Raw genomic sequence first — 20,002 nt, 5'->3', positions numbered from 1 at the left:
GACGTAGCTAGAGTCGCTGGCCTCCCTCGGAGCCGCCAATTTTCCCGCCAATTTTGAATTCGGGAATATTACATTTATTTTTGCTTGAAATTTCAAGCTTTCAATAAGCAATAATTTGTTACAAATATTACTTCTACTTTATATAAAGTTATCGCGCTGTATAAGATATCTCTACGAATTGTAATAAAGAGTTTTGTTGACAGGCGTCTCCGAAGTGAATATGGCGCTCGGAATAAAGAGACTCTAGGCACGCTTTGATGCGTTATTGACGCGCCATCTGTCGAGCGCGACAGACGTTAATGCACAGAACTGCGGAGCGGCATTTCCATAACGTTCGCGCTTTATTGTCGGAGTGATTGCGGTAGTAAAAAGTAATAATATTGTGGAAAAAATGTGGCGAGGATTCTTGCTGAAGGTATTTTCAAATAATTTCATTCGAGATATTTTTCATTTTTGTTTAAGTTCAAACTATAACATTATAAATTATGCATTAATCTTGTATAAATAAAGTACGCGCAATTATCGCAACCTCCCTTATAGAAATTTATCACTAGTAACGCTAATTTATCACTTATTTCGAGTACTGAAATTACTGTATATCAGTATTTTAAGTACTCGAAATAAGTGATTAATTGGCGTTACTATAGTGATAAATTTCTACAAGGGCTATAACAGCACAACATATATATTCAAAAGACGTTCAGAGGATATCCAGAGGAAATCTGAAAATCTTCTGGGAAAAAAATGTTCTGTGGATGTTCTCCGAACGTCTTTCGGATATTATTGTAAATTTTGTTTCTTATAGTAATTGTACAAAATATATATATCTATTTATTTACAACATTATTTTGACAAGTTTTCGATGATTACATCTATATATAATAAAACTTTTCTCTTTGTTTTATATATACACAACGAAAACAATATAAAATTTAATTCCAAGAATTTCATGAATTCAAAAAGTATATAATATATAAAATCAAAGAAATAATAAAATCTCACAGATATGCTGCTTTTGATACATTTATATTGTTTAGTTCATTTCATTAAAATTGCTGGCATAACCGTATCAAATTCAGCGATTACTTTCTTACTCCAATTTCTACAATTTCGTTGACGATCGAGTATGCAAATTCAAAAGACAATTTATAGTCAACTCGACGGTGCAAAATATCAATTAGTTTGCACATTATTTAACATATAAAAAGCATTGAGTAGCTAATGTTTCGAAAAATCTTGCATTGTTTTTTGATCGATACCGCAATTTTAAATGAGGAAAATTGAGAAAAAAATTTCTCTCTTCAATCTACCTATATAAATAAAATTTATTTTTTATTTTTTATTATTCTTTACTATAAAACTCTATTATATCTTGTGCTGAAGTCCATGAACCAAATCCTAACGCTAAGAGCGAAAATATAAGTAGAAAGCCATTTTTAAATAGACGCCATCGAAAGATGCCTAAATGATTTTCCCAGCACGAGATCGTTTCGATGATAGCTGGGATGCTGACGCCGAGGATGGAGAAGAAAATTGCGCCGACTAGAGAGATGAACGGGTCCAGCGTCGGCACCAGCAACGCTACGACCACTGCAAATATATATCGTAAGTATATCGGTATCATCTTGTAACCGAATAAAAAAATTATATTTACATTGGAATTGCATATATAAAATAATTCTTAATTTTCTAAAAACTGCCCTATTGCTAATCAACTGCATTTTTATAGCAATACTTTTATAATACATCCAGTTTCATTATAATAATATATGTATCATTCAATAAAATTAATGAGGAAGCTATTTATTTGGATAAATTAAAAATAAGTTGCATATTTTTTTCGATATTTAGGCATCTAACATCATTCATGACCTACTGGACTCGACATAATGGGCGAAAAAAAATTCGCGACGAAGCGATGAGAAATCATATCGGAAGCAAACGCGAACTGGATTAAGTCTACTGCGAACTGACCCGAGCTGAGAAGACAACAGACAAGGTAGGCGATTCCTTTCTTTCTCGGTGTATTTGGTAACAAAAAATGTATCGCGCGTATACGCGCGCAGAATAAGTGGGTGACACCATTTCTGTTCGATCGGAGATTCGATCGATCTTCTACCGGGAACACGTGAACCATCATGGTTTGATAGCGGTTTCTCTGTCTCGCGATCACTAAAACATCGTCGCCAGGGACAAAAAAATTCTACCGCTATGAGAACCTTGCGACCGCGATATATATAATATTATCGCGATGATAGGAAGGTAAAGTTTGTGACAAGAATTTAATCAAATAAGATTACAAGAACGCAGCATTTTAAATTTCTTAAGCGCGTTGAACATTTAAAAATTCACCTCTTTAAATATTATTTCTTGACTAATGACAGAAACACTGTATCTCATATAACAAAATAATCATAAATTAATCAATAATCAAATAAAAATTAAAAATATATTACCATCAATAATAAAATATACCACCAAAAAATGTTCAACGCGAAGAAAACAATTTTAAGATAAATCTGAGATAAAAAATCAAGTTTAGCTTTTTTTCTAAATCTCTAACATCTTCCTAGATCCATTTATGGATATGAAAGAAGATCGAGTCATCAAATGTTGTAGGCAACTTGAGTCATACGATTTTAAAAACAATCGTGTCATTTCGTGTCGAATTATTTTTCTGAATCGCGCAGAAAATTACCTGTGCTTGGAATCAGTTATTTGTACCTAATTTCAATAACTATCATTTATTTCATATATAGAGTGTATTTAAATAAGCGCAAAAAATTTTAGGAAATGATTCTTTGTCGAAAATTAAAGGAGGTTTCTTATGTAAAACATGTACTGTTATATATTAAATTTCAGACAAATTGAAGAAATAAAACTTAGTAGATATTTTTCGTTTTATTTTCTTAATTTGTCTAAAATTTGAGAGAAAAAATAAAAACTTAATTTTTACCTCCCTTTTCAGAAAAGTGTAACTTAAGGGAGGGATATGTTTATATATAAGAAATCCCCCTTAATTTTCGACAAAGAGAGAGGATCATCTAAAAATTTTCGCACTTATTTATAGATACACCCTGTATAGATATATTATCATCGAAGTCTATAAATTCTGCTAAAAATTTCTGCATTAGCAAGCATAAATTCTAATTATTTGCTTAATCAGACCAAGCTTATCGCAATAATTATGCTATTGAATTTCAACTACGAATAAATTGGAAAATTAGCGTAAAATTTTCAAATATGGAACATTACCTGTTAGCATAACTATTCCCATCCTCACTAACGTTTCACCGATGGTCGCGAATCTGTGGCTGAACAAGTGCCTAACGGAGTTGCATATGATCTCGAGGGGTACGAAGAACTGTAATCCGTACGTAAAGAGGACAGCCGCGGCGATGAGAAGCTTCACCACTTGAGCCAGACTGAAACATATTCGTCCTTCGTCAGTGAACGGCATGTCACGGATAAAAAAACATCCAAGAAAGAGACATATGATCCAATAACTCACATTTCATCGGTGGGTAGGTTTAACGTGATGCTGGACTTGGCTGACTCGCCGTATGTGAGATACCCAAACACTCCCATCACCGCGTACAGGGCCACCACTAATGTCATCGTGACGTTGAGTACGCTAGGACATCCCAGAAAGTGCTGCGGCGTCTTCATGTTGTTCGCCACAGGCATCACCTGTTATCGCGATCATGAACCGGTGATTTAAGAATGCGGAAGATGAAGTTGAAAGAAAATGCGATGTAATACATTGACAACGTGGAACTTACAACGCCGATACCTTCGATGGCGAATATCACAGTCGCGAAGAAACGGGGCAGCTTCTCGACCGACGAGAACAACTTAACGTGTTCGATCGACTGGACGTTGCTGAAGATGTAGTAGAGCGTGATCGCGAAGCCGCTGAACATGAAGATGTTGGCCAGCATCGAGAACGGCACCAAGTACTTCAGATTGCGCACCTGGCCGAGCAGGATCAATGCCGGGATCAGCGAGAGGATGTACAAGCGTACATCTATGTCCTTCCCGGTGTGGAAATCGGTGACCTGGTGAGAGAAAACGAGATGCACTGCGCGGTGGCAGGAAAGATCGATCGCGCGATTTATGGAAGGACTCGAGGCAAGATCGCGGCATAGTTTCGCAGAGGGAAAAGGCACTCGTTTGCCCATAAAAAGAGGATAAATTAAATCATTCCTTCCGATGCAACAAGAATTATTTTTTTTCTCTTATGTCTTTTTATTAAAATAATATATCGTTTAAAATCTAAGTAATGAAATATTTAATATTTTCTATTTTTGAATTTATAGACTTTCAAAATTAATTGCAGAGTTTTTAAATATTTGTAGTCATTATTGTAATTTGAATTGATTTCTTTTCAAAAATACGAAGATGAATTATGTTTGAATAATCTAAAGAACATTAAATAAATCATTTTTTGATTAGATAGTTGAAAGTAATTAGAAAATTTGTTAAACGTAATCAATCATGAGTTAGTAAACAAAATTTTTTGTAATTACATAACAGTGATCTAACTGAGCAATGACTGTATCTGGACAACAATTATGTTATCGCTATGTTATCATAGATTTTTAATTTCATATCATTTATCATTTTAATGGATTTTTAATTTATCATAGATTTTATTTTATTAATAATGTTTTAACTTTAATTATAAAATGCAATAATCATTATATATAGCAAAATCATTCATTCGATATTGCACAAACTATAAAAATCGCGAATCATTAGATTGCTTAGTATTTATAAAGAGTAATGAAAAAAATTATAATAATTAATATTGGTAAATAATTCAAAAACTTCTAATTATTAGAAAAATTTTAACTTTTATACACTGAAAAAAAATTGTTAACTTGACTAAACCATTCAACTAAATTACTATTTTGTTAATTAAACATATCTTGGTATTTAAGTCAAATATATATACGTTTTATTAGAGTTTTAATAATATTTAATGTAAATATTTCTATATGTTCAATTAACAAAATAATATTTAATTTAACGATTTAGTCGAGTTAAGAAATTTTGTTTTAATGTGTACATATATTATATTAAATTTTAAATAATAGTAAGGTTCTAAAATGTGCCGATAAAAGCTACATTCACTGTGCATTCACATCTGATTATCAACAAGGCCGGTATCATGCAATCATAATAAGTTATGCAAAGTGCGTACCTGCTTAAGGGACGTGGCAATGAACACGACGTAGACACACGTACCGCCTACGTACGTCGCGCATAGCGCACAATTCACGAATATTTTGCTGGCGTTCGCAAAGGGCCTGATCGATTTGGGTCCGCAGTAAAAGGCCGCGTACGCAGTCTCGGCATATGTCATCTGCGGGGTCTTGGTGCGCCGGCAGAGTATGTGGGACGTACGCACCAATATGTGCACACAATGGGCACAAATGATGCCGATTATAATCGTGCCGATTCCGCCGAACAGCAGCCCTCCGTTCATTATCGCGTAGGGCATGGCCAGGATTCCCGTTCCTAAAGAGGATTTTAGGAGATGCGTCGCGGCGCCTAGATCCCTGAAACACGTGATCAAAAGCTGATATTAATCATATTTCATAGAAATTTTATTCAAATTTATCTCGTTTCGGAACAAGTATAAAAAAATAGCAATATAAAAAATTATATATATTTTGTTAATTAGAATTCGAAATATATTTGTGATGATTTATGGGAAAAATTATTTTGAAAATAATTATTTACATGAAATTCTTTTGAGAATTTTTTCTTGTCATTCTAAATGAATAATCTTTATGAATAAATACATGGTCATTATTATCAAGATCATCAAACCATTTTTTATCGCAACAATATTGGACACTGCAAATTTATATTTGTACTGATAATCAAAGAACAATAATATCCTTATTCTTAAGATTAAACGGTCAGTTTGTATTTTTGCGTTAATATATACGCAGTATATCGTAATCTATGGTATATTTTGAGTCTTAAAAAATGCTGCGCAATGCACAGTATTGTATTATCAGGAAAAGTATAAATACATATACATTAACTTGATAAAGACTCTAGAATGAAACTTACGAGGTCGCATTCCGCTTATCACGATGCTCGAAAGGATCGTACAGTTCATCTTTTTCTTTGTATTCGCCAATAACGGTCGGAGCTATTTTTGTGCTAAACATGGGAAATAGAAAATAAAATTAGAAATATTAAAAAGACAACGCTTTAATAAAATAATTTTAATAAATAATTAATTAAGTTTAATAAATAACGAGATAATAAAGATAACTGGAAAAACAACAAATTATGAAGATTAATTTAGCGAGAGAGATATTTCTAATCTTTCTGACATTTTTTTATTTGCAGTACCATGTCAAGATTAATTAAATTTAACAAGTAGCATATCTTCTCGTTTTTTATTTTTTTACAATATTTTTAATCTCAAATTTTTATAATATTTTAATTATATTTTAATAATATTTTTCATATAAACATGGAAATATTTATGCAAAGATATTCGATTTCTAGAAGATATTTTTGTTTCGTTGTTACATAATTTTTTTTTGGGCGCTCAATATACGCGTTATAAAGTACGATACCTATAATTATACATGATGACACATAATTCGAAGAAGGATATTTCCGGTGAATATTTGCAATATTACGCTGTTTCCCAAGTTTAATAATCAAAAATTGAGACATTGAAAAAGAATATTGTAGAGAGAAAAACCAATTTTATACAAAGTATTTCTTATCTTCGTGCAAACGCGATATGATCGCATTCCATGATCATCATCGATCAATAACGATTACTTTTACAGACACTGCGTATAAAAAAATTTTGTTATCTACAATTGACGTTTATCAAAAACAATGAAACGATGACTATTCTTAAGAAAGTCAATCTTGTCTGTAGTAATCATGATTTGCATGATTTTAGCAAGTATCAGTATCGAAATTTTTTTTGCAACGTCATTTACTTTTTAATCAATGTTTGATTAATATATATATAAAGCAATATATTGATAACGGTATCGAATATAATCATATTAATGATATGACGAAAGTACCTGCTGCTGAACTCCTTCATATCAGTAGCCGATTCCTCTTTCTCTATTCGACCCATGGTTTTTCTAAAAACAACAATTTTATATGAAAATCACAACAATTTAGTCTTAAAATAACTAAATATTATATGATATATAATATATAGAAATTCATTATTACAAATGCTTATTATTTAAAAATATGTTATTAGGATAATTAATATATAATTTTTAATTAATATTTTCTAGCTCTTTTACGTGAATAAAAAAATGGTTATTCTCATTTTCTTACATAGATAGACACATTGAGTTGTTAAAAAAATGATTAGTGATATTGAATATTATTTTCAATATTTACTACATTTTCAACTCTATCGAACTTTATCTGATCTCGTAATTAAAAACAACGTGAATCGTCAATGCATCAAATCACATGCATCTGATAAGCATTAACGAGTCAAGCATGTAGTCATGCTGTTTGGAAACATAAAGATTCTCACTGACATTTAAGCATAAATATAGAATATATCGACAGCTAAAAAATAAAACAGATTGATCGTGAGTTTTTTGCTGATGTAAATCAATGTAGCAATCCGTGCAAAAGGAATAAAAACAAATATGTTAATTATAATTATTATTTTAAGAGCAGCTTTTTTGCGCAATTATCTACTGACATCATCCGCGATACGTTGATTAAGTTCCTACACTCGCGAATGTCTATAATAACGTGAATCGCGAAAAAGAAATCCGATAAAGTTAGTATAAGCTTCATTTTGAGATTGTGTAAATTGATTCATCTTTTTGCTCTTGGTAGTTTTAAATGTCAATATTGAAAGACACTCAAGTGAATCTCTTAGAAATTAATTCTTGATAAGATTAGCACTTTTTCAACAAAGTCTTATAGATTAATCTTTATATCATTTTTTATTTAAGAGTTACTTCAAACAAATTGAAACAATATCGATAAGCAGAATAATTAATAATTAATTAATAATTATATGTGATCAGAATATAAAAATTTGTAGTATAAAAATAATAAACAAAATATACGATATTAGAAATATTCAATTACAGCTAGTTATTAATTTTTATTTAAATGGCTTGATTTACCAAGTTATCGATTCTATTAAAAACAATGACAAATTCAAGTGTGAAAAAAAACACGTAACGAACAGAGCAATTTGATGCGTGCTTATTATATCGGCAGAAATAATCAGTTATGTAAAAAAACATAGATACGATGTATGTATACGCAATAGGTATCTGATAAGTCAGAGTTATGATGCTTCACCTTGACCAATTTTCTCAAAAGTTTCTCTGACATTTATTTGCCTTTATAAAAGCTAGCACACTATTTGTTTCGACGATGACGAAAATTTTTCGCGGACCCGCTGGATTTAAACTCTGAAATCCGCTTGAGAAATTAATGGGAAATAAAAAAGGCGGAGTTGTGCAAGAGAATCTGTTGCGCTCGAGATTGTAGCCAGTCGATAGTGCGACCAATTGACTTGATCTGCTTTCGCCATTTTACGTAAAAGTGGCAGGTAAAATGTCCCACCGTTACGCGAACGAATACACTGTGATCGTACATGCGATAACAAATGAATTTGTAATTGAAAATCCTTGGGAAATCCTTGATCGCGTTTGAACGAGTACGGTCTGTACATGCGAGATTTTAATGTCACACAATCGAGAAAACGTAAACTTGAGAATACTCATAAATATTTCATTATAGGAAAACCGCAAAGGACAATACCGAGAATAATGCAAAGAGGAGATTTAGACTTGTAATTAATGTCTACAAATTGCACAAGCAAAATTTTATATGAAAAAATAACAAAAGTTATAGGGAAATTTAGAATTATAATAATTAAAAATCCACGATAAATATATATAAATCTTCTTTTTTTATTGATTAATTTAATAGTTATAGAGAAAGGAAATATTTAATTTATTAAAAGATATATACAACTGTTATAATTAATTATAATTCATTTAACTTTATATTAATAAAATAACTGCATATTAATAAAATGATGGAAAATAAAAAGAAAATATTTTTCTCTTCTGTGCAAAAAGTTGTATTAATATTTTTATCTGCATGAGTCATACCAAGATATATAAAAGGAGAACGTGAGTGAATTTTATCATCTATATATAAATTCTTTATAATTTAATTAGTAAATTAATTTCCACGAAAGAAAGATTAATTTGTAGAAGAGACAGTTAAATTATAAATCAAGAGTTGAGTGGATTAGTAAATGTTATTACTCTTGAAGCGTAATTTTGAAAGAATTTTAAATAATATATATGTTTTACTGAACAGACTACATGTTTAACTTTTGTATCATTTGCATTTTTTTCTATGAATCATAAACCCCTGTAAATATAGTTTGATATCTTGCATTCTCTATTAAAGAATTAATTATTTAACGAATAATTACTTGTGTAATAAGCACGCGTTGCTATAGTAAACGATCGTTGTCTCTCGTTAAAAGAGATCGTATTATTATAAAGGATGCTATTTTTATTTTCTACTATTTTTGCTTATAGCAAAAAAATTAAGGTATCTGAAAGTTGAAACTTTCTAACTTTCACAAATTAGGACTAATTACACAAAGGATAATAATATTACTCCTAATATTACGAAACTTTCCTGTATCAAATATATCCATCAGCATTAAACTAAGAGATCTATAAAATGTTATTGGATATTATCTAAATGTTATCTAAATATTATTTCAATTATTTAATCCGAAAAATAATTAACACGACTTTAATTTTTATCGGATTGATCATTCACCGCATGCTAATGCAAAAGTGTATAAGCATACGTCGAGTAAAACTAAATCGCTGTTAATCTTGTACTTTTCAGGGATCATTGGATATTATCTAAATGTTATCTAAATATTATTTCAATTATTTAATCCAAAAAATAATTAACACGACTTTAATTTTTATTGGATTGATCATTCACCGCATGCTAATGCAAAAGTGTATAAGCATACGTCGAGTAAAGCTAAATCGCTGTTAATCTTGTACTTATCAGGGTAATCACCTATAGAAGTTGTTATCACTCAATTCTCTGTTATATCGTAAATCCGTACTCTTTCTTATCCCTGTCGTAATACGAACATTCATTTGCAGACGGATTAACTACCGCGCGTTAATTTAATCTCTTTGCAAATATTAGCACACGATGTTTATAGTCATGATTCTAATATGTAGTATAGTAATATTTATATAAGTAGTATTTATGTATACCATAATTTTTTGTTACATCTAATTGAAATGACAAATTCTTCGATAAATCTGGAATTGACTTTTAATACTTTTCTATATAATGAAAAATATATCTAATGTCTAATTTGCAAAAACTGTTGAGTTGTAAATCAGAGATAACTAATTAAAATTAAAATTGTATAAATTAATTTTATCAAATATATATGCATATATATATATATATATATATATATATATATATATAAACTTTAAAACTATTTTTTAAATTAAGTTCTAGCTGATTTTACATTTATACAAAAATATTTGTGTGTCAATTATAACCCAATTAAAACCTTTTGGTATAGTTTGCCATTAAAATTTTCTTATATTAAAAATTCGATAGAGCATCCTAAATAAATTATACGTGTCATTAGAATAGAATATTTGCATATTTGTTTTATATATTGAAAATTATTCTACACTTAAGAAATTATTCGACAAATTGTTATTCGGAAACAGGAGCGTGACATTTATTATGTCACTCTTTTATATGCTTATTATTTTATACGCTATATTAATTGAACTTATCAACAAAGAATAATATATACATTATTCCAAGTCGATTATTCTTTAAATAAACCATTTGCAAGTTACACAGGAGAGAGAATCTTTATCGATATATTTATAGAATGACTTTCTCAAATTAGACAAATCTCTTTTGTAATTCATAAATTAAAGATTAGGGACCACACATAAATTTGAAATACTCGTATAACGAACGTAACGTGACCTTACATACTAAAATCGTACTTACTCTTGTGTGTTACGACGTAGATATGTTGAACAATACTCTCGATATCACAAAGATTTGAATTTCTTTCTCAAGACGATGTTGAAGAACATTAAATGCTCCCAATTTACATTGTTATGCTTCGATGTTCTTGCGTTTAATTCTATATTTAATTTAAATACAATTGTTTATTTTCTCTTGTTTTTCTAAATTCCTTTATTTTCTTTCTATCTCTTTCTCTCTTTCCCACTTTTCGTGAAACGCAAATTGTTTGCCTACGTATCGAAACCATACGTTCTTAGTCAAGGTTTCGTCTTCTTTTGGTTCCTTTTTTTATTATATGTATAAAATTAGATTTATAATACAGATAAAATGATTTATCTCCGGAATATAAAGCGATCAGCAGACATATCTCCAGGTACGATTTATGAGATATCCGGCAAAATCCAAGCAAATAAAATTTCCGACATCCGGCACATGTCACAATTACGCAAAATGACAATGACCGGATGATCTTTCCCGACGATGACGACGATTAATGACTCGCCACTGTTTATTCTCGATGTCGCGATTCTGCGCGATTTCTCGTGTCGGAAATGAGATAATTCAAAGATATCGCACGGTGTTTTGTGCTGCTAGATGACGATCAGATAGATTTCTCCTCGATGACGATGGAAAGTCGTAGAGTCCTTTATTATAGAAAATTTCGATTTTGGCGACAACTCATTTGGTGCATAATATTTTTAAATACCGTTGAGAATTATGTCGTTAATATTTCCTCTACGGTGATATTTCTGGATCTTCTTCTTCGGATGATGGATGGATTCATCGGTAATCATCATCCGGAAATTGATGACTTCTCTCCATCCGGTGTTCAGGTAAATCGAATAGATTGGCACAGGATAATTGATGAATAACCGGGATCGTTTTCTGCGGGATGTGTCAGGTTCCCTTGTCCGATGTACTGATGGGCCGACAACGAGGTAACGGGACGAAGGCGATGATATTGTAGCGGAATGGTGACAGACCGCACACGACTGGGCAAGTTTCTTCGGAGTTAGCCAGGTTTATATATACGAACAGTCAATGTGCACGTGAGTGACTACCTGAGCATAAGCTTCCTCGCTCGTGCGTATACACCAGGAAAGGAGGGAGTAGATAGTGACGGTCTGTAATGGGCCCGATTGAACGTTACTTTGGAGTACGGACGATAAACAGTGTGTGGAGAAATTATAGCCAGTGTAATCTCGACGAATTGACATTTATCAGTATTTTCTATAATTATTAGAAATTATTAATAATTTTGCGTGTGCGTATATGTATAAAAAAACTTGATGCCCGCATAACAATCGATTATTCGTGTATGTTGGAAAGAAAATAAATGTCATTTGTCATTGTCACGTGAAAAATTCTCAAGTATCCTTCATAATATATAAGATACAAATTTTAAAAAGATAGCGGCTGTTTAAGTCATATTTTGTTTACAGAACCGCTGTCAAAATTCGAATTTTTATATAAAATAGAAAAATTATATAATGAATAAGAATGAAATAAAGTTTAATTTACAGATCTTCTGTAAATAGAGACTAAATTTGATTAGCAAAGTAACATTCAGATTTAAAAAAAAAAATATTGATCCAAATTTCGACGATTCGACGAATGGAATAATCATTTCTTTTTCTTCACCTAATACTCGCGGAAACGTTTCCGTTTCTCATTTATCCTCCCTCAAGCATTGGCACACCCGCGTAATCAATCAATTAACATTTTGACATGTTAAAATCGACGAAGAAAAGAAAAACCGACAGAGCCGCTCGAATCAAAGACCGTCGACACACTTCCGATTCCTGAAGAGAACTACGTCGAGTAGTTGACTTCTACTCGTATACACGGATTTAGGGACGTTGGTTGTTCGACTGCGATCAGCTCCTCCTCGATTCGCGCCTCTGCGAATCTCGTATAAGTTCCCTTTCACCTTATCCTCGTCTCCTTCCATTAACAGGACGAGCTCTTTCGGCGTCTCTCTTTCGTCTCCTTGCAAGAAGGTCTCCGACAGTCTCCCACCTTCTCTCTCTCCTGATCTCTGATTGCTGCACTCTGATGCAGTTTCTCATTGTAGGCTGTGCCGCTCTTGTTTCCACGTTGCAAACGGCGCAACTCCGTCTTGTCACGTGTCTTACGTAAACGTTGGCCGAGGGAAATTGAAGGTGTCCCGTCGGAATGTTGCAAATGCCACGTTTCGGTCTTTACGGGACTTAAAGAGCGTCGATATCCATATCAATCAAGCTTGTTCCGAACGCTTAAGCAGCGAAATTGAAGAAAAGCGTAATTCAAACCGATATCTGTATTCTTGTCTCGTAAAAACAAATTGATGAGTGCAAAAGATATTTCTTTTCACACAAATCAGGCGGCGCAGACCAGTCAGTCCAGTCAAGAAGAAATAAATAGTCTTCGGTATATTTTATTCGCTTCATCCTTTCGCTTTGCTGTGTTGAACTTCTGTGCTTGACTTATTTCTATAGCTTGTTACGTGGCTCTTCGCATTCTCGATATTCCAATAACTTGGCGTAACACAGCAGCATCTTCATAATTTTGCATTGAAAGCCTATTAAGTAGTTGATTGCCGATTTATCGATCAGCATTCTTCTTGCTTCGTTCCTGTATATTCTCTAACAATTGACCATATGCTTTCTATCGCCCCGAAAATCTGAAAAGAAACATATATTATATCACCCAGACATTACGTGTATCAAAAATGAATTTGATATTTCAAATAAAAAGTAATTATATTTATATACGACCAATAATCTGACACGATATCGATTAATTAAAATCCCAGAAATAATTGATAAATTGTTTTCGAAGAGTTTGGAGATGTAAAATAGACTCGGTAAAAACTTGAAAAACAAAAACGAATTAATTCTAATGACTAAAATAGAGAAATTTAACGGGGAATTATGTAAATTTCAAGGTCCCGTGGAACCTTTTGCGAGATTATATTATTCTTTCGCGTTTCATTCCCGGCTATTATTTCGGAGAAGAATCGCACCAGGATCAGCAGCCAGACGACGAAAATAACAACGTTCTTCGCGAACATCGGCCTCGTGGCGTCCGCCCACTTGGTCGACGTTTCGATTAGTATGGGTATCAGCAGCATGATTGTCGACATGCCCAAGGCGGACAACAGGCCCAGTAAAGGTACCATTTGGGGTACGGCGACGGCCAGCAGCGCTGCGGGACCGGACAAGGACAACTTACTTCCTGGGCTTATTACATTCAACATTCGTGTCGTATCGTGACATGCTTACTGGTTCCGATTACGCCACCGAACCGGAGCGAGGTTTCGTACAGCCGATGATACAGCCTGCTCTTGCTGGCGATTCTCGCACGGATCATCGGCCACAGCACGCTGATCGGGACGTAATACGCCAGACCCAAAGTAAACAGTACCGATAAGGAAATGGCTATCTTGACTATCTGAGCCAGGCTGCAAGACAAGTATATATTATGAGAGTGTGGAAGGTGATAATGGCCATGAATTGGAATTTTCAAACCTGTGTCTGCGATATGAATTATTATCGTGAAGAGCAATATTTTGATTCGTCTGAAAGGTACATTCAAACGATACACAATTTCACAGCGCGGATTATTATCGTGTATCAAAAGACAGGGATTGATTGACGTTTAAATAGAATTGACTGTGTTACAACTGAAGGCTTGTGTTTATAATTTAAATAAAAATAAGCAATTGTAGTGTATATAATTATATGTAATTACACCATAATATAGTCTACATATATGTACTATTATACATTGAAATTATATAATTGAAATATAAAAATATAATTTAAAGGAAGGAAGAAATACGCGCAAGTTTTACTTGATTAATTTGTAATTAAATCAAGGAAAATAATTTTGATGACGAAATTATACGATGAGTTATATCATGTTATAAAAATTGTATCTCTCGTTGCTTGTAGATAAGTGTGTGTGAACAATTTAATAACGAAAAGATCGAAATCGCGATCGATGCTTACAAAGCGATCAAATGGTTCCTAGAAAAATGGACTTGTCAGATCGAATTTTTACATTATCAAGATTCAATGTCCATTAGTAATTTGATAAATCAGTATTGAGTTTATGTCAGACCTTCTGGTTGACGAAACTGAAACTCTCACAATTGTATGCACGCGTAATTCTTTTGTACGGTTCGCTGATTCTGCTTTTGTTAAATTTCTGAATTTATTTGAAGGACTCGCCACAGGTATATATGTATGTATATCGTGTATTATTATACGACTTTACAAAGTATACAAAACGTATGAAATAAATTGAGAATACTAAACACGCGTCGAGATATATACGTACGCACGACCACGCAAATGTTAAGCGTATCCTGTTTGGTGATCACTGGCTCACACCGGTTACACGCTATTAATTATACAGCTGTCATCTCAAAGAGACAGTCGGCATATATTTGTCGATCGTCGAACGGTGATATATACAATTTAATTGCCTTCGGTAACGATTTATTTGCCATTTTTAACGAACGATGAATTTCTCTGCGAAAAAAGTTCGCGATGACGTAACTTCTCTAAATAAATCCCATTTACGAATGGGGTCCGTAAAGAGAGCAGATACAGGTTGCCCAACCGAAAAATTTAAATTGATCAATCAAATTAATTATACTCGATATCGTAATCGATATGAATTATCAATAAAATGCGAATAAACGGCAACGCGAGCAGTTTGCGAGGCAAAGAAAATTAATAGACCTACGTGTCCGCTATCGGCAAGTTCTTGATTACGGTGTCGCAGGCATTCGGGTACTTGTTGTAGCCGAAGAAACCAAAAGTCAGGTATATAACGGTGTTCAGGAACGTGCTGGCAACGATTAAGCGCGGCATATGATTGGGATGCCTCATCGTGTTCTCCAATGGTAGATAGAGGGTCATATTGTGCAAGGCGAATAGAAAAATAGCGCAGTACATGGGCACAGGTAGAATCTCCGTGAAAGCGTTCAGTCTACCAGGATCGGGAATGTCGCCGAAGAAATAATAGAACGCGATGCAGACACCGAGGCCCAAGAAAAGAGTCCCGATGACGGAGAACGGCGCCAGATATTTCAGATTCGGCACGAAACCCAGGGCACAGGTGAAGGGGAAAAAGATGACGATGTAAATTCGTGGGTTCATCTCCAGGCTCGTGAAAAATTCGATCACCTGGAAATATCGGAGCGGAACGTATAATAAGTTGTTGTCTTCAAATCCGATATCTGCGAGATATATATTGTGAAAAAAACTCTTCACCGAATGAAAAAGTAACGCAAATATCATCGCGATGTCTCATAGATATCGCGGCTTCTTAGGTATTTTTCCAGTTTTGCAATCTTGTTTTTGCAATAATAAAAAACGCAGATAACGCAGATAATTTGTCAATCTATATAAAAGTCTAATATAAGATTTCATATATTCTAACACATCTTTGACCTCGAAGAAAGAAATTTTAATTAAACCTTCTTCGATTGAAAAAAATATGACGAGCAATAATTTTTTATTCCCATAAAGAAATAAACAAGTTGATTAATTTCGTTAAAGACTTTATCTTTAAAATCGGGATCGGCTGTACCGCGAGTTAAACGTCAAATTGTTCACTCGTATAAAAATTGCATATGAAAACGTCGCGTTTTACAGTTTCATCCCGATTGAGAATCACGACGTTGTTATACCTGCTGGAACGACGTGGCCACGTATAAGATGTATATCACCGCGGCCTGAAAGTGTACGAAGCAAATGATGACGTTGGTAACTACGCCGAATAGCCTGGCGTACTTTCGAATCCTCTCCGGACCTGTTTGGAAGGAGAACTGCGCCGTTTCGGCGAGGTCCAGCATGGGCACGCGATTGCGCCTGCATAACGCCTGAGAGCACTGCACCTGTACACCGAAGAGAGAGCCTGCCTGATGCGTTCGGAGATGCGAGAGGAACTTCCTTTCCCTCTGATATCGGATTATCTCATCGGCGATGCGCAAACAATTGAGTCATGGTAGAAAGGGCAGGTGTCATAAATGAGAAAGAAAAAAAAGGAGAGAAAAAAAGAGAGAAAGAAAGAGAAGTTTCCTTTTACCTCCTTCTTGCTAATTATTGTCATCGCGTTCTGTATTAGCGATAAAATTTCGAAATAAAAAGTTTTGCCTTCCACGTTATCTCACGTACGACGATCACGGCCGTGTGAGTGCACAATGCACCGACGACGATGCTGCAAATGATGGACATCACATAGCCGGTTCTTCTGAAAGCGTGGGGTAGGAACAGTATACCGGTGCCGATCGCGCACTTGAGCAGATGAAAGAAAGCGGCAAAATCTCTGCAAACAATTTTTATATCAATTCAATGGTTTTTATTATAAATATTACGAGTACAATCTTCCTGTTTATTTGACGATATCTTGATAATAAATACGCGATTGTACAAATAAGATAATATATACTTAATTGTTCGAACAAACTCGTTATTAACTTATTGTTAGTTTCACGAGATCTGATAAACATTTTTTCACGTAATTTAACATGACTATTCGACGACTATATATTTGACATGTCTGATCATAATACGTTATCCACATTTTAGTAATTAAAATTACTATAAAATGGTACATTTTTTAGAATTAAATTTAATTATAAAAACACGCTGCGATGAAATGAAAAAAAAAGAACTATGATTCCAAGTAATATGTCTTTTGACAATTTTACCACAATAATGTCTTATTATATTTTAAATTTATATCAAATATATAAACTTTAGTATCATATAGTTTATATAGCAAAATTCTTTTTATAATTGTGCGTTTTTTAAGAATATAATTGATATCGCTCTCTGCTGTGAGACTGTAACATAAAAAATATACAAAATAATATAAATATATTAATATTATATATATATATATATATATATATATATATAATATATTAATTTATTATATTATATAGATACACAGAGAGAAAGAGAATTTTCCCTTAAAATTTACCCTAAAAATTATGGTAATCATGGGACAATATGCGGTATTGGAAGAATTTTATAAAATATTAACAAAAAATATTAATAATCTACCATGATAAGATATAAAATATGTTTGATTAGTTTTACTATGTACATCTTTTTTACTGTGGTAAATATTTAATTAGAGAAACTCTTATAAAATTCTTCCAACATCATATTGTCCCACGATTACCATGATTTTCAGGGTAAATTCTAAGAGAAAATTCTCTCTCCGTGTGTATGTAAATATTATATTCAATTTTAATGGAAAATTTCTCATTAATTTGTATAGCGTTTAATATCGAATACATTATTGTGGTAAAATTGTCAAAAGACATATTACTTGGAATCATAGTTCTTTTTTTTTCATTTCATCGCAGCGTGTTTTTATAATTAAATTTAATTCTAAAAAATGTACCATTTTATAGTAATTTTAATTATAAAATTAATATCGAATGAATGAATCAATAAAAATTGCAAATTAGAAACTCAATGACAGTAGAAAAAAATATAAAACACATACGAGGTCAGAGGTGCAGACGGACGATCGGCGAAAGGATCGTATTCCCCTTCTGGAATCCGCCGATCAGCTTCGCTGTCTACTGCATTTTGCTTCATTGAGATGTCGGATCTGTCATTATAAATGGAGAATGTAGATACTACGAAATACATCTTAACACGTGACGAGGCCTCTTGAGTCGTCTCACTTGTCGATCATATCGCGCGTTGCCTAGAACTCCACAAGGTCCTCCGCCTTCGCTGGATCTCTTCTCTTCGATTATGCGAAGCATCCGGATCTCTCGCTCGCGGATGCTCTCGGCGAACCGATGACTGATAAATTACCTATTAACCTTGTTTGCAGGACGTTCCAAGTTATTAACACCTTTTCCAGTACAGAGAACCGTTTAACGGGGACGGTGTTTAATTCAGCAAAAAATGCGCGCACTTGATCGTCGAAAAAAAATCGCGTTTGAAAGACAATTATATTTTATTACAAACTGACAATTATTTGATAATCTCGAATTTGACATTTGCATTCGAGAAATACGAAGTTTTCTCGATATCGACTAATCAACTGAAATCGGTTGCATTCTCTGAAACTGGATAGAGAAGCCGAAGCTGAAGTGCTATATATGCCTGCATGAGAAAATGTTTCTTAGAATGTTTCCTTGGGCAGGTTTCTGCGTATGAATGTCAATCAGGATTTTAAATATCTAAAAAACACTTGGAGTCTTTTAAGAGTTCATTTTCCACATAATTACATGCTCCTCCGCAACAAAGCATCCGGTGCATATAAACCAATGTTCACCGTTTAACGCGACAGTGCGATAATATTGTCGCATTGAGCTCGACTGGTATTGTGGAATATAATTGTTGTTTCTACAATAACATTGTTGGACGATTACTGCTCCAGGCACAATTCTTCGTATATTATATAATATTGCCTTGGCTACTCTCTATTTTGTTATTAATTTGAAATATCTTGCAGCTGCCGCATTACGCATGCAGCACAAATAATAAAATTATTATACATTTTTATTCAACTGTCTACGAGAATTATTTACAAAATCGGAAATGTAAAAACGTCGCTGTTACTAGAAATTAATAAAAATTTACAACGAGTCAATTTATTTTCTAAGTAATTAATTGTTGGAATGTAATATCGCACACCCATTTCCAGGAATTTCAACTGCATCAATAACAGGAAATGTATCACTCGTAATCACATAACTGAAACAAATTGTTTAGTTCTATTAGCATTTCAACTGAAATATAGATAAAATAAAAGAATACAATTTTGATAAATGAATTTTCTTATTATCGCAAATAGATAATTTTTCTCGGAAGTATAGCATCGTCGTTCTTACATAAATCTCTTGAAAAGTTTCATCAAATAATGA

At 33.0% G+C, this 20,002-nt stretch overlaps 2 protein-coding genes across 3 annotated transcripts; both read right to left on the bottom strand.

Moving 5' to 3' along the window:
* Positions 1–441: 441 nt before the first annotated feature.
* On the bottom strand, positions 442–12,140 carry LOC114944189 (proton-coupled amino acid transporter-like protein pathetic). The gene is made up of 8 exons (XM_029319980.2): positions 11,089–12,140; positions 7,077–7,139; positions 6,088–6,180; positions 5,207–5,564; positions 3,783–4,058; positions 3,512–3,690; positions 3,256–3,425; positions 442–1,590 (listed from the first exon to the last, which is right to left on the bottom strand). Exons 2-8 carry the CDS (start codon positions 7,130–7,132, stop codon positions 1,343–1,345), a joined length of 1,380 nt encoding a protein of 459 aa, XP_029175813.1. The 5' UTR covers positions 7,133–7,139; positions 11,089–12,140; the 3' UTR covers positions 442–1,342.
* Positions 11,089–19,331, bottom strand: LOC146723397 (proton-coupled amino acid transporter-like protein pathetic). Of its 2 annotated transcripts, XM_085482396.1 has the most exons (9): positions 18,809–19,331; positions 18,625–18,732; positions 17,280–17,430; positions 16,793–16,999; positions 15,844–16,286; positions 14,373–14,551; positions 14,114–14,295; positions 12,751–13,771; positions 11,089–12,339 (listed from the first exon to the last, which is right to left on the bottom strand). In XM_085482396.1, the coding sequence occupies exons 1-8, from the start codon at positions 18,817–18,819 to the stop codon at positions 13,700–13,702; spliced, it is 1,353 nt and encodes a 450-aa protein (XP_085338522.1). In that variant the 5' UTR covers positions 18,820–19,331; the 3' UTR covers positions 11,089–12,339; positions 12,751–13,699. The 2 variants fall into 2 exon arrangements, with proteins under 2 accessions (XP_085338522.1, XP_085338521.1); XM_085482395.1 differs by lacking the exons at positions 18,625–18,732; positions 18,809–19,331 and having other exon boundaries at positions 16,793–17,077; positions 17,191–17,286.
* Between the last annotated feature and the right edge of the window lie 671 nt (positions 19,332–20,002).

Source organism: Nylanderia fulva, unplaced genomic scaffold (genome assembly GCF_048542155.1).
Source record: "Nylanderia fulva isolate GAGA-0341 unplaced genomic scaffold, ASM4854215v1 Scaffold20, whole genome shotgun sequence".
In the NCBI taxonomy this organism is placed as follows: domain Eukaryota; kingdom Metazoa; phylum Arthropoda; class Insecta; order Hymenoptera; family Formicidae; genus Nylanderia; species Nylanderia fulva.
The sequence above is the reverse complement of the archived record's forward strand: the minus strand, read 5'-3'. Positions and strand labels throughout refer to the sequence as shown.